General features: G+C 39.1%; 1 protein-coding gene across 1 annotated transcript in view; it reads right to left on the minus strand.

Moving 5' to 3' along the window:
• The window catches only part of fgf11b (fibroblast growth factor 11b), a 41,744-nt gene extending 30,189 nt beyond the window's left edge, over nucleotides 1–11,555 (minus strand). Inside the window, exon 1 of the mRNA XM_052566543.1 lies at nucleotides 10,589–11,555. Within this exon, the coding sequence (XP_052422503.1) occupies nucleotides 10,589–10,781 (193 nt within the window). The 5' untranslated portion in view covers nucleotides 10,782–11,555. The remainder of the gene's footprint in view (nucleotides 1–10,588) is intronic.
• Between the last annotated feature and the right edge of the window lie 3,197 nt (nucleotides 11,556–14,752).

Raw genomic sequence — 14,752 nt, forward strand, 5'->3', positions numbered from 1 at the left:
TCTGGATGCCTAAATGCATTGAGTTGTTTCCATGTGATTGACTGATTAGCAATTTGTGTTACCAAACAATTGAACAAGTGTACCTAATATAGTGGCCAGAGAGTGTATGTTAATTGGCTCATAGGTCTGCCCAAGGAGAAAGGGACTGTGGAAAACATTTTCTTGCTTTATTTATTTATTTAAATAACTTTTTTTTTTCTTTTACACTTAATTTCATGTATGTTCTATGTTTAGGTTGAGGCTGTTATCTTGCTGCTGTTCCTCCAATTACAAAAGGTCCAAAGTGTTTCTCGTCAGGCATTTGTTGAGGTCTCTGAAGGTATTTTTTATTGTACCTTTTTTTCCAAATGGAAGTGTAGATTGATTGCGTCTTTCGAATGTGTATGCTGTTTTACCATTCTTTCCTGCTCTGCATTAGGAATCACAAATAGAGTATCCAGAAACTCTACATCATCGTGGACAAGAAGGCGATGAAAAGCAATATGCGAGTGTTTTCGACATTGATGAACTCTTCAAAGCTCACTTCGTATCCAGCACATCATACAGTGAAGCACTTTACAGTTGCACTACAGCAGACATCAGGAACAAAGTTACTGAGAGGTAACTGATGGTTATTGATTTAACAGGTCAGGTTTAAAACTTCAGCATTTTTCGTCATGTGATCTGTGCAAACTGTTTTGTGTTTCTACTGTCCATCACTGCTAATTAAATATTTTTTTGGTTTTGTTTTGTTTTTTTTACTCTTTGAGGTTACCATACAGTGTGGAATTTGAGTAGTTTTGCTTTTAGTCAATATACCACATGGGTTATATTTCCTTCTCACAGTTTTAAATATGCACTGAGCCAGAGGAATAAATAGAAAGCTTTACACTAGTACATTTAATTCTGGCTAGTGTTCAAATTCACCACTATTCCTCTCTTACTAGAGGTCAAATTTAGCTCTATGTGGAGTATGTTATATATATATATATATATATATATTGCACTCTTTGTAGAAAATCCCTGATTTGGGGCTTCTGAGTCAGAAACAGTAACTGTGAGGAACAGAGCATGGTGAAGGAACCGTCTGCTTCACAAGTCTGCTTTTTGTACTCTGTGAGTGTGGGAAGATTAAAGAAAGGATAAATAATGGTAGAACTGATACAACAGGGAAGTCATTTGCGAGGTGGGACAAACTACTGCATGTTGATGAAAGATCATAAACATATCCTTTTTTGTTTTTGCTTAGGTATAACATGTACTACCGAATCATACACAGGACAAGGAATGAGTTTTAATAAAGTACATTTTGATTGTTTTATTACTTTAAGCAAGTTTTTCCACTTTATTGATACTTCACTAGAGCAGTGTTGCAAATGTCATATTATCAATACTGTTTGTGTAATTATTTTACCCACAAGAAAATAGTTCCAATCTTCTAGTTGGTTTTCTTTCTATCTCTGCACCCATCTTACAGTGATCCCCTTTTCACCCCTAGCTCTGTCTAATTTAATCTCATGCATCGATGACTTTTAATTAATATGATTGGCTGAGGGTTTCTCGTGCTGTTACATGGTATTTTTCTGCCTTTCTAAGGATGACAAAGGCTAAGGAAATAAACAGCAAATATACAACATATAAACCAGCAATCCTCTCTGTACAACCAAGCCCACTGGGAGCAGATTTAAGCAATGTTCATCATTATTAGTCAAGCACTGATATTCCCTACACTAGCTAGAGTGATACAAATGCAGTAATGCTAATCATGTTCCTGCTGGTGCTTTCTGGCTTTGTCTCTTGCTTATCTTTTGCCCACTTGTGAAATCACCACACACATTGTAATGATAGACTCTTGAACGGAGCAGGATGTCCTCTTCGGTCGTCTGTATTGAGAGCTCTGGCTGTTTATTTAAAATGCGGCAGTGCCCAGTGCAGCTCCTCAAAGTCAGACAGAAAATGCAATAACCGAGACGAAGCCTCCATGTGTTCGTTCAATTATGTGTGCGTGGTTTGATCGGTCACAATGTAGCAGAACCAAAAGTCGCACCCTTTTTTTCTGCTGGTGTTCACAGGATCGATAGAGGTTAACTGTCAAGTAACCTTTGGTGTATGTGTAGGAGCGTGTATTTGTGGGTGTGTTTGTGTATGGGAGGTTCTGGACAGAGCGTCTGGTACAGCGCGGTGTGCTGCTTTATAGCTGTGAGATGCCAGCTTACCCCGTAATGATAAGAGAGTGCAGAGTAATTACAAGCGCTGCTTCAGCGAGCAGCCAAGGGCATCTGTGACTCCCCTCCCTGACTAAGGCCAAACTACCAGGGCTTCCCTCAACCTTTATTAGGACTCCCCACCAGTCCCCTCTCTCTCTCTGCTGTCTCTCATTCTCTGCAGCTCTCAGCAGTTTTTCCCCTCTTATCTCGCTCACATTTCTCATTCTTCTTTACCCTCTCTCTATTTCTTTCTCCTCCATCAGATCTTCCCTATTGGTCTCTCCTCTTTCTTATCTTACCCCATTTCTTATTCTTTCAACCTCTCTATTGCAGGGGTTTTCAATGTCTTAAACTGTGGGCCTCCCCATAAACACTGCATCATATACTTTAGTTCATCTGTGATAAAATGTATTACACAAGTTTATCTCATCCTAAAAAGTCTATGGAAATTCATATTTAAATGGGAGCCCATAGGCATCTCTAATTGTTTTTTGTTTATTTTTGTTCTATTTGTGTCTTTAATTCAGTTGGCTAAATTCAATCTTGGTTTGCTTAATTTTTTGAAGTGCACAAAACCTGTTTCATGTTTTGCCTTTTCCAAAAATACCCAAAATTATTGGATGTTCCATTTCAGGAATTAGAGATGTATTAGTTTTTCCTCTTTTAAATGGGGATAAAGATATATAGTCTACTAAGCTGAGGCATAGTTGCCTATTATTTGTTATATTCAGTAGTGATGCACTAAAACATTTTATTAATTTTTTTTAAACACAGTACCAAGTTCCAGTTTATACCAAAAGTTTCCATTAAGCCAAATACTGAAAATAAAGTTTTGGTTATTAAAAAGTGAACTCAGTATGTAATTCAGCTGTGCTCTTGTGTAAAGTTCTTCTGCAATGCGTTGCCTTACCTGGAAATATTTTACACAATGCTTGTCTTGCATAATTTTGGTCATATTGAGGTGCGTCCATTCTTACTTAGTAGCTTATCTAAGTTATCTTAGTTCATCTAAGTTATTGCACAAATATACACTGACATGGTTAAAAAACATATTTGGAGAAACGCTAATTAAATGTCACTGTTTGGGTTATTAATTTCAGCCCGCCAAAACGATTTCAGACAAAAATTATTTTCAATTATTATTATTAGTGCATTAATAATTTTAAGAATGCAATTTTAATTCCCTGTACTTAACCATAAACATTAGCTACCCCTCAAAATCAAAGAAAAATAAGAACTTCTGAACATTAAAAATCTTATCAGTTGATTTTAATATTGTTCCAGGACCAGCATGATTGTTGATCTATGAACTTTGTTTTGTTAAATCACTGTGAGAATGTGTCCTTATCTTCACTATCTCTATTCTTTCTTTAGTTCTTATCCTTTGCTCTCTACTGAAGAACCAGAGTGGGAAAAAAAGGCCAATTGACTTGCTCTTAGACACATCCATTAAAGCTTTTCAAAAACTATTAAATTTCTAATGCCATGATTCTATCACAAGTCCCAACTGAGTGAACCTTAACTGAGTGTTTATGGGTATTAATCTTTTAGAGGTCAATAATCCAGTCAGACACTTCAGTCTTCTGTCTTCCTTGTATTGTATGCTTGACATGACCTTGTAAGCCTCATTGTGTGACCGACCTCAAGGGACCATCCCCTGAGATGACAGCCATGTCCACTCGATTATCATTTATTGTGAATTGACAAAATGAGAGATTGAAAGCATGGATGAATGGCAACTAGCATGTTTTGAAATACTGTAGCGCAGGCTGCTGAATGTACAGGACTTGAATGAAGGGTGGTTTTACAAGCTGATTTGGTTCCGGTACTTGCAGTGGTGGACGTGTTATATGTAACTATAAAGCAATCTGTCTTTCTGGGATGACAGGCCAACAGTAATGGAGCCTTGCCCGCTCATGACGTCAACACCAGCACTTAAGTGCTCAGAAATTACAGACGTAAATGTCTACCTTTTCTGTCTGCTGCTCCTTATCCTCTGCCCCTTCTAAAACACACACACACCCCCACACACACACATATACACACTTCTTTTGTGTGTCTCCCTCTTGTTAGAGGTCAAACTCAATCTGTCCTTGTCAGGTTTAATCAAAGTATCCACAAATTCAATTTCAGCTGCTGTGTGAGAGAGGCTATTAAGGTGTTCTTTGTCATTCGCAATGTCATTAGGCGGTGAGGCGAGAGGGCATGGGGGAGTTTCCGATTCTGATGCATTTACTCATCGTTTTAGGGTAAATAAAGCCCAAGTGCTCTCTGTCAGTACCTAGAGGTGCCAGAATTCCTTTACTCTCTGAGAAATGAGCTGTCAAACATGAACTGTAATATTAAGACTCGAAATCTCATTCTACATTGTTCTGTGCATCAAAATGTCATACTGGTCAAAATCACTCTTAAACTGTATTTCTTGTTTTCTAGAAGAGACACACTTAAAATAAGACTCATTTAAAGCACAATTCCATTAGTGTGGCTTGAATTAAGTTTATTTTTCAGTTTTACTGGTTTCAAACGCATAAATGTAAGAAAAATTACCAAGTTACAAACGTTACATTTAAACTTTAAAACATTACATTTACGTTGCCTGCCTTTAAATTTTAGTGATTTTTTTAGTGAATATCCTAATCGGATATTCATTTCATACAGATGGGGGTGAGCAGTGATTGCTGCAGCTGAGATTTGTCAGAATTTGGGCTCTCAGGACAGCCAAAGAGGAAGACGTTTTGTAGTGTCAGTGTCATTGTAGATGTTACACTCCAAGTCCATAAAAATAGGGCACAGTGTACTGTGTTAATTATCCATATTGTTTAGTCACTGGTGTTTTACCCGTATTTTGAATAACGCATTGCATTTTGTTTTTCTAAATTTTTAGGGTCATAGGAATGTCTGTGAATTTACTAGTACTTTTTCAGGTTTTATCGCATGTTTTTTTCATTAAGTTTATTTTTCAGTTTTACTGGTTTCAAACGCATAAATGTAAGAAAAATTACCAAGTTACAAACGTTACATTTAAACTTTAAAACATTACATTTACGTTGCCTGCCTTTAAATTTTAGTGATTTTTTTTCCCCCAGAAAGCTCCTTTTTGGTGACAGCAGGCTGTGGTATAATCAAAAAGCTCCACAAAGATAAAGCATTTTTTATTCTTTATTCTTATAAAGCTCTGCTTCACCTGCTAATTTTAGATTTTCCCCTCAAATACCAAATTGAGCATTGCAAAGATACATTTCCCCCCTCTATTTCATGCCAATTTTCTGAGCATCATTTCCTGTTTCAGTGCTTTTTTTTGGTGCTTTTTTTATTATTATTATCAATCATGTTTGATGAATATGATACATGATTTTTTGCTCCAGTATGCATTCACTCATACTAATCACAGGCTAGTGGCATTTATCTCAGTACTGCCTTTTCTCTGATCTCTTTCAGGCAAATTTAGTCCTAATCTGATCTCATCCAAACTGCTGGAACTTTTCTACAATCCGCTTTTACAAGTCCAGCCTTCCAACCCGAGGCAGCGCTGAAATAACCCTTCAAAACAAAAGCAGGAATCCCTTCAGCTTTAATTATCTTTTCATCTGGAATTAAATTCTTGATAGATGATGAAACCCTTCTCAATCTTTGGTTGTGTAACGGCATAAGCTGATGTTTGTATGTTTGGCGTCCTCATTATCAACAAAAGAGTCTGGGAAACTCATTTGGCTGCTGTTGCAGCCGCAAAACTAATCGGATATTCATTTCATACAGATGGTGGTGAGCAGTGATTGCTGCAGCTGAGATTTGTCAGAATTTGGGCTCTCAGGACAGCCAAAGAGGAAGACGTTTTGTAGTGTCAGTGTCATTGTAGATGTTACACTCCAAGTCCATAAAAATAGGGCACAGTGTACTGTGTTAATTATCCACATTGTTTAGTCACTGGTGTTTCACCCGTATTTTGAATAACGCGTTGCATTTTGTGTTTCTAAATTTTTAGGGTCATAGGAATGTCTGTGAATTTACTATTACTTTTTCAGGTTTTTTTTACATACAGTTTATGTATTTTAAAACTGAGACAAAATGTGAATTTCTAGATGTGACCCACATGCAACCTGTCAAATGCAGAATGCACTAATTATTAAATTAATAGCCTCTAAAGGGGAAACTCCAACCTCTCAGTTCATTTTGGAAGACTGCTAGTGGAGGATAGAGCAGATTGATGCTGTAAGCTCTGAGAAAGCCTCAGCTAATGTTAACACCAATAAAACATGCACAGTAGGGGCCATTAGTCACATGTGGGTTCTCTTTCCTGCCACATTATTAGACTCTTTCGGGTTTCAATTGTCCCACCGGTTTTGACATGGAGATCAATAGTGTTAACCGTTCAGTAACTTGATGCCTTTTGTGTCTTTCATTTCTGTCATATTTACTTCTTTCGTCCAGTATATTTATTCGCTCCTGCTTCTAGGATCGTCCAGAGGGACCTAACCACACAGTACATCTTTGGTTCATTTGTTGACTAACAAAATCATTACATCTTAATTCATTAATTACTTAAGGGAGGTGCTGTGTTGTGAGATCAGAGAGAGAACAAACAAAATTCAGTTTCAATTACTGTACCAGCATTTTGATAATCAATATCTATATCAATATAATATATATATATATAATATAATTGATATAAACACAAGGCTCTCTGTATAAAAATGTGTCGCAAATGTGTAGATAAATATTTACAATAAAAAAAAAAAAATCTAAATAAAATTTTACATTTAGCTGTTGATCTACTGTCCTTTGCTGTTCTTGCTTGTAGCTATGGATAGCAGATAAAATACCTAAGAAAACATAAGAAAACAAAACAAACCTTAATGCAGTGAAAGTAAGGGCTGCCAATATTAATTTAACATCCTCTCTGTCATCAGTGATTTTCTCTCTTCCTCTGAATTGCCTCTGCATGTTCTTCTGTCTTTTGCAGTGACTCACTTTTTGTCTTTCCACCTGTCTCTCCTCCATTTTCTCCTTTCCTCCCTCTTCCATCTCTCCTCTACTTCCTTCCTCTGCATTACGATCTCTTCCCCCCTCTCTCTTTCACTCACTCTTCCTTTCTGACCCCTGGCACTCTCAGTACTCAAATGAGAGGCTACCTAACACTGTGCAGTGTGATCAGGTGTTGTTGAGTAAGCAAGATAGACAGCCCATCTTCAGCGGTCAGCTTAATGCTGTCCTCCTCCAGTGCCACGTCCTCGTGCCCTGAGCGACTCCTTTAGTCCGAACCCAGAGCAGAACTACTGCATTCCCCTTGCTACACATCTGCAGATATCTCCTATCTCTTTATCTTCTTTTTAATTTGATTATATTTTGAAGGTTGTATGCAGGACGGGAAATAAACATTTCTTTTAGCTAAGATAGTATGTTTACCAGTCATTTATTTTTTCTCCCCCAGGTTCAAACAAGGCTCTCTGTGTTTAGCAGAAATCACTAAATGTTGCAAGCTGTAATCTCATATTAGTGGATTATCTTCAAAAGAAAACCTACATTATAAGCTGATTGCACCCTGAACATTTCCTGAGCTGGTCTAAGATCTAATCAAAATGTAGACATATAAACAAGTATACTACGTAGTGACAGCATTTTTTTCCGAGGCCAGTCTAAATGTTTCCCACCACAGAACTTGTTCACCCACAAAACAAATAATAATAATAAATAATAAATTCTTATTATTGGCTGGTGGCAGTGGTTAACTTCCCTCCCTATCGGAGTGCACTAAAACTCGTAAAGCTATGTTTATCCAGCAGCATAAATGTGCATGGTTCTCTGTCAGTTTTACTGTGATTAAATATGGTTTCACACACAGTTTGTTTATTAATGACAGTGGTGAAGTGGGGCTCTGGAGATGTGTTATGTTAATGAAGTGTCATATGAAGGTTCATCTCCAGATGCTGTTTTCCACTGTTATCTTGTTAAAAAATAAAACATTCAAAGCCAAAGTCAGTTCATTAGAATTTGACAGGTGAACATGTGCCTTAGTTGCATTAATTTATTATACTGTCGTGATAATTGTGGAAAGAGTTTCTAGAGTTAGGAAGGATCTTTTCTTTAATCTTTACTTGTATTAAATATTAAACACCTGATTTCGGGTGTTTCTTCCAGTTATTGACTTGACATTGATTATTCATTCATATAGACAGTATTCAATCCACTCCTGTAAGTGTTGTATATTGTAAAGGGAAATTGGAACGTAGCCTATGTTAGGGGTTTTCTCACTCCTTTGCTGATAATAATCAGTTCTCTCCTGCTCAGTCCCTGTTCTCCTCTATAAGGAGATTTGTTGTTGAATAAAGCCAAACTCACAGAAGTGTTCCATAAAACTGTAAAGGTGTAAAACACCCTCTGCTATTAAGAGAACAGTGTGTGTGGGAGGGGTTATGTTTCTATACCATCTCCACTTTGCGTGAAACTGGGCTCTGGGCAAACGGAGAGGGCGATCGTTGATTAATCAGTATACATTAATGAGCTGCATTGATTGAGAGACCAGTAGACTCAGCGCCGACCTCAGAGAGTGTGAGACCATGACGCCATCTTAGAGCAGAAAGGGAACCCATCCTAAACTAGAGACAGGCATGTGTGAGACAGATGTGTGAAGGGTGTTGAGGGTGCAGCAGGGGCTTGACATTGTAATGATGGATGTATATGGATCACTGACCTGAAAATGCAGCAGTGATCCCATGGTCCCACACTGCTGTGGCTTGGTGACGCCCACTAATTTGTCAATTTTTGGCCGCTTCAGTTCACACATAGTGCTATGGATTGAATTTTGAAGCACAACTCGCATGTCACAGATTGAGGTATTCAATAGGACTTCCCTGCTGGAAAGTACTAGTAAGGTCTAACAGGCCATATTAACCATCCAAACTTAGACAAGCACTAAATCAGCAACTCAAATAAGCTTGTCTAGACCAGCATGAGGATTCAAGTCAATGCAGCAAGAATATATTAGAGTTCACCTAAAAATATCACCTAGTGTATATGCTAGCAATGCAATATTATGTCGTTTCCTGAGCCGGTTTTTGTGTGTTTGCATGTGCAGAAATATATTTGCATTTCAGTATGTTTCTAAATCACATTATGCTAGCGGTACTGGTGCGTAATGTGATAATGTGTTCAGTTGATATCAAAGGAATGTAAATATTACAGAATATGGTCCCAGGAGAAAGACGGGCTATCAGCGTTACCTCAGTATCATAAAAATCCATGCACACATTCTCCCCTTCACATTCATTTCTGTTTATACCCATATTATTTTTCTGATGATTGCAGTGTGGCGTGTTTCATGTTCACTGGTGAGAGAGGCGGATAAAGAGGCAGATTAATATCCCTGACTATAATCATTTTGGTTTACGTACAAAACACCCACTCTCTCTCTCTTTCACTCTCAAACGCTCACACACTCACTCACTGCCTTATCTCTTTATCTTGTCTTTCACTCGTTTTGTTTTACATTGACAGTTATTTTATTCAGTATGCAGTTATTCAATCTTAGGCTATGGCGTCAACTGCACAATGTCATAAGCGTTTTGTCCCCAAGATATTACAAAACTCCCAACCAGCGGCAGCGACACCAAACAGAGATGTTTTTGTTTCAATAAAACCGCTAGTCAGAGTTGTGGACACTGGTGTTTTGCATTTTTGCCCTGTAGGTTGGCATAACAATAGCAGAGCTTCTGTCTCAGTATCAGTGCTGTAACCAGAGAGCATTCTGTTTTTTTTTCTGTTTGGCCAGTGGCAAGGTTACCGGAACTAAAACATGGCCGGAGTCCAACTTCCAATTTCATGGCATCACTGAGTAACAATCTTTTATGAAACACAGTCGAAATCAAGTATTAATATGCAAACATGCTTGCCCATGTGTGAACATAGAAGAGATAATGTGTCTTGGGGTAGTAATTAGCATCCTAAGGGCAGGTCTTCATGCAACCCAGAATAGCCTATGTATGTGGGACGCTTTGAAAGACTGTAAATCATACCTAAAGGACATGCCTCTTCCGGGCTCTGTTCGTGTCATAAAATAGCAGTCAAACCCTTTCCGGCCTTATAAATGTCTGAATAAATCCCCTAAAACTGCAACTTAATGAGCTTAGTGGTTCTCTCCTTTATGTGACCTATGGAGCATCGCTTCACAGAGGCAACTGTATTTCAGACCAGAATGTATTTCAGCTTTGTATCCTTACATTTGTACCACAGACAGTTTGACTGTGAAGTGTCAGTGGAGTACAGTAGCAAAGAAGAATGACATCAGTTTGGAAATGTTGCTCAAACTTTTTTTCATTCTGCTTTTTTTGCAAGAATACAGTTTTTCCTTAGTTGGTGGATAACCAGTTAAATGTGGTTAAAAAAGAAAGAGTTATAAACAAACCTACCTGGTCTTTTGTCTGTTCTTCCTCTGCGGCCGCCACATAACCGTACTTTTGATATGAGAACGAGAATTTGTTTCTGGCAAAGAGACTTGTTGCTCTTGGGGCACGGCTTGCGTTTGCTGGCTACTGGCCGGTTGGATTGGTCCTCCTTGACTGCCCGTTTTTGTCTGATGAGAGAACTGGCAAGAGCTGCCATCTTCCCCCCCCTCTCACCTTTGGGAGGGGGGTCTCTGTTTGCCTAAGAGACCCTCTCTGGATGATTGTCTTTTTACCAGCAGCACAAAGAGATAAAAGTCAAGGGTCAAACCTTGCGCGGCGAACCGAGAATTCAAGTAGGTTCCTCACGTGTCCGTGTGTTACCCTCCAGTAAGGGAAGAGGTTAAGTTCTGGTCCACTCACAACCTGTCCATGGTTTGTCCTTCATTATGTTTGTTTCGCTAAATACATATTGACACCACAACAAATCCGTAAAAAATGTAAATTGACGCAGTCACGTTTCCACAAAAAGATACAGAAAGAGGCTGACAAAGTCATCGTTGCGACATTGCCGACATATTTGCCCCCCCCCCCCTTCTCTCTTCTCCCTTCCCCTCCCCTTGTGCCTTGTTCCTGAAGACAAAAACACTGACAAAGCTAAAGTTTAGCACACATAGATGAAGAGCTTTCTCACCCACACATGGCTGGACTTCGTGGAAAGTTCTTCACTTACTGGCAGCAGAATTATTCGACTCAAATCAGATCCTGTCAGAACCGGGCAGATGGTCAGCCTGCAGTCCCTAGGGCTAACTTTAGTTGTGCTGGAGGAAAAAAAAAATTATAATCTGGAGCGGTAATCCAGTGCTCCTATGTCCAGAGGCACTTCTGCTTCAGCTGCTGGGACAGACAAAGCCCTGAGTCGCAGGACGGGAGCCGGCAAAAGAAGAATGGACTCCGAGAAATTTTCCTTCTGCCTCTTCTGGCACGCGCTATCTCTCCCCACAGCCCTACATTACCCTCCACCCCCACCCCCCCACAGAAGCCAGCGAGCGTGTGTGTATGTGGGTGTGTGCGCAAATCCAGCGGCTACCACCAATAAAGGTGACATTCATGAGAGAACAAGGGAGGGAGGGAGAGTGAGCGCAACTGAGTGAGGGAAAGAAAGCGAGTGAGTGTAAAAGAGTGTGGGAGAAGAACAAGAATGATGAATGAGAAAAATGGAGAAGAGAAAACAGAAAGATGGAGGGAGAGAAAAAGAGGAGGATGAGAGAGTTAACACTACTGTCCTTCCTTCACTCTGCCGTGTCTGTCCTTGATGGGTAGAGTGGAGGAGAGAGAGAGAGAGAGAGCGAGAGAAAGAGCGCTTTGGGTGCCAACGGTGACAGTTTTCAGTCACATCAGGAAGAACATCGCAGTCGTGTGTTCCGAGTCAGTTATCACTGCCAAATTCACACACTCACACACACACACACAGTTACCCCCCCCCCCCACCCATCTCTCTCTCTCTCTCTCTCTCTCCCTATAACACACATCCTCATGTACACAATCACTTTTAGGGGATTAGGATTGTACCACTTTTATTGGTTTAGCGTTCAGTTTCTTGCCGTCCGTGTGCTGGGAGTGTTTGACGTTTGCTGAAGGTGTAAAACTAACGCAAACGGAAAGACATTCTCTATCTTATATCTCTTATCCTGTTTTTTCTTCATTTACTTGCTCAATTGCTCAATTGCTCTTCATCTCAAAGCTCTTTTCCCCTCCGTCAGTGCCCCCCCCCCCCCCCATTCTTCTTTCTGACATCACTGCGGTTTTGCTTTATCTCTGTGTATTTTCCAGTCTCTTGGCACTCTGCAAATACAGCATGTGAAATGAGCGGGACCCGAGGGGCGGTTTGCTTAAAGAGACAGTTTCAGGATGGGTGGCTGTCTCTCATTAATAGTGACACAGACAGGTAGAGACAAAAGTCATCTTTGTTCTACCATGCCCTCATCCACAAACAAATATACTATGTTGCCTAATAGGGGTTGAGGATATACTGCTAGACACAATTAACCAGCTGAAATTTGTCAACTGGTAGAGATTTTGGATTATTGTTTCTATCATGGTTCCACGCCCATGTTACGGTGCTGTATTACACGGTCACGAAAATGTATCATTTCAGCGATTTCAGGCTGTTGAGACACAATCAACAGCTAAAAAGAACTAATTTTTCTATATTTCTAGAGAGGTGTGCATGTAGAGATGCTATCGGTTAAATATACACACTCAAAAAATGTCCATCTTTGCAAATATTCTTGTAAACACAGTACTTAAGGTAATAAGTGAAAGCAAACAGCTGAGAAAGAAAACACAGGTAACAGTATATGGAATCTGGGCAGCTCTTAAAGTGACAGTCTTATATTCCTGCTGTCTGTTGTTCAAGTTAATCATTCATTTATTTTGTTTCTTCTTCTTTTTTTGTGTGATATTGAGAACATTTTTATTTTATAAAGAGATTGTTTAAAGCAAAAATAACTATATTGTGATTAGTTATATGGTGGTGTTTTGGTGTAGGATAATCATTGTTGGTCCTGGATTGGCCATTTTGGGTAAGGACGTAATCACATGTTCAAGATTGTGAAAGTTTAAGAACATGTGGAAGTTTAAGAATCTGCATTTGAAACCCCCATCTTATTAATCTAGCAACACATCTGTGTTCAGTCATACCTGGTAGGCACTTAAACTCTCCCAAAATAAGTTTGCAGACAAATATATCAATATGAACTCTCTAGAGATGTTTCCAGAGGGACAACCCCTGACCATGATCTTGGAGTCAAATTGCTTTGTGATTAGCATTGATTGTATGGATATGCAGTGTTAAGAAGTTTAAAATGGGCCTGGTGTAATTGAATCTGTCTTGGCTGTTTACCTCGAAGCAATAGCAAGATGCTTCCACAACATAAAAATGTGCAGCTCTTCAGCGCAGCCTCAATAAATCAAGTATTCAAGAGGCCAGTCAATCAATCAAATTTTATTCGGCATCCTCGCAGAAATCTGCTGTGGAAGCACCTAGAAAGTACCAGCTTGATTTACCTTTGGTTTAGAAATGACGTTGCCACAACAGACAAGGTCACAATCAGTCAACTGCTGATTGTCAGATGACAACTAAAGTTCCTTGTTCCTTAAGAAGAGGGCATACAATTGTGATAATTTAATTAATGTTTCTAAAAAAAAGAAAGAAAAAAAGCATTTAATAAAATATCCTGCTCATAAGCTCAGGATAAAGGAGGCAAAACAATCTTAGAAAGAGAGCACAGAGGAAACATCAACTATTTTAAATTCCTGCTTTCACCAAGTATTGGCCTCACGCCAGTTGCCAATTTGATTTCTCATACACAAAGATAGCAGCCCAGTCAGATCGTTTTTACTGAAAAGTTCATGTTTCATGACACTTCCTAGAGTTGTGTTCATCTGTGGTACATAGATCATTCACCGGACATTTATGTTCCCATGACTTATAACAGCATACTGAATAAAGGCTTGAGAAAGCAGTACCTTGTAAAGTATGTGATTATTTGATTGCACATTTTCGTTTAGAGGACCATTTTGTTACTGTTTAAAAATAGCATTGGAAAGATGTTTGTCAGGGGTTCGATATGTTTTTTTTTTTTTTTTTTTTTTTACTTTTATAGGACAAGCCAGAATATACGTCCCTTTTTTGTGTGTTTTCTGCTTTAAAAGAGAACATTCTAAAATGTTTGGTTAGTTTAGTCCCATCCTATCTGTCCTAGTGGATATTTTAGGTTTATGTTGTAGATTTAGGAGTAGTTTCTATCATGGCAGTGCGTGTGTTTAACCTCCTCCTGCTTTCCCAAGCAATTACTTTCCACAAAGGTCTCCCTGACCTCCCTGACAAACACGGACAACCCTCCTCTCCTGTTTCCCCATGTGTCTGCACAGCTCAGCCCGACCTAGCTGGCCCAGTTCTGTCTTTATGTCTCTCCCAGTACCTTATCTCTCCTTTTGTCTGTCTCATCTCTTCTCTTTTTCTGTCTCTACTCTATTCATCATTGCCCAAACATATGACAGGAGGTATTCTAACGTAATCCCCTCTTCCTTTATGTAAGCATGCAAAATAACTCAGTTTGAGAAATATTTATAATTAGCTTGACCTCTGGGTCAGGATCTCATTAGAAAAGAGGGGGGCAATATGCT

This window comes from Carassius gibelio, chromosome B10, assembly GCF_023724105.1.
Source record: "Carassius gibelio isolate Cgi1373 ecotype wild population from Czech Republic chromosome B10, carGib1.2-hapl.c, whole genome shotgun sequence".
Classification (NCBI taxonomy): Eukaryota; Metazoa; Chordata; class Actinopteri; order Cypriniformes; family Cyprinidae; genus Carassius; species Carassius gibelio.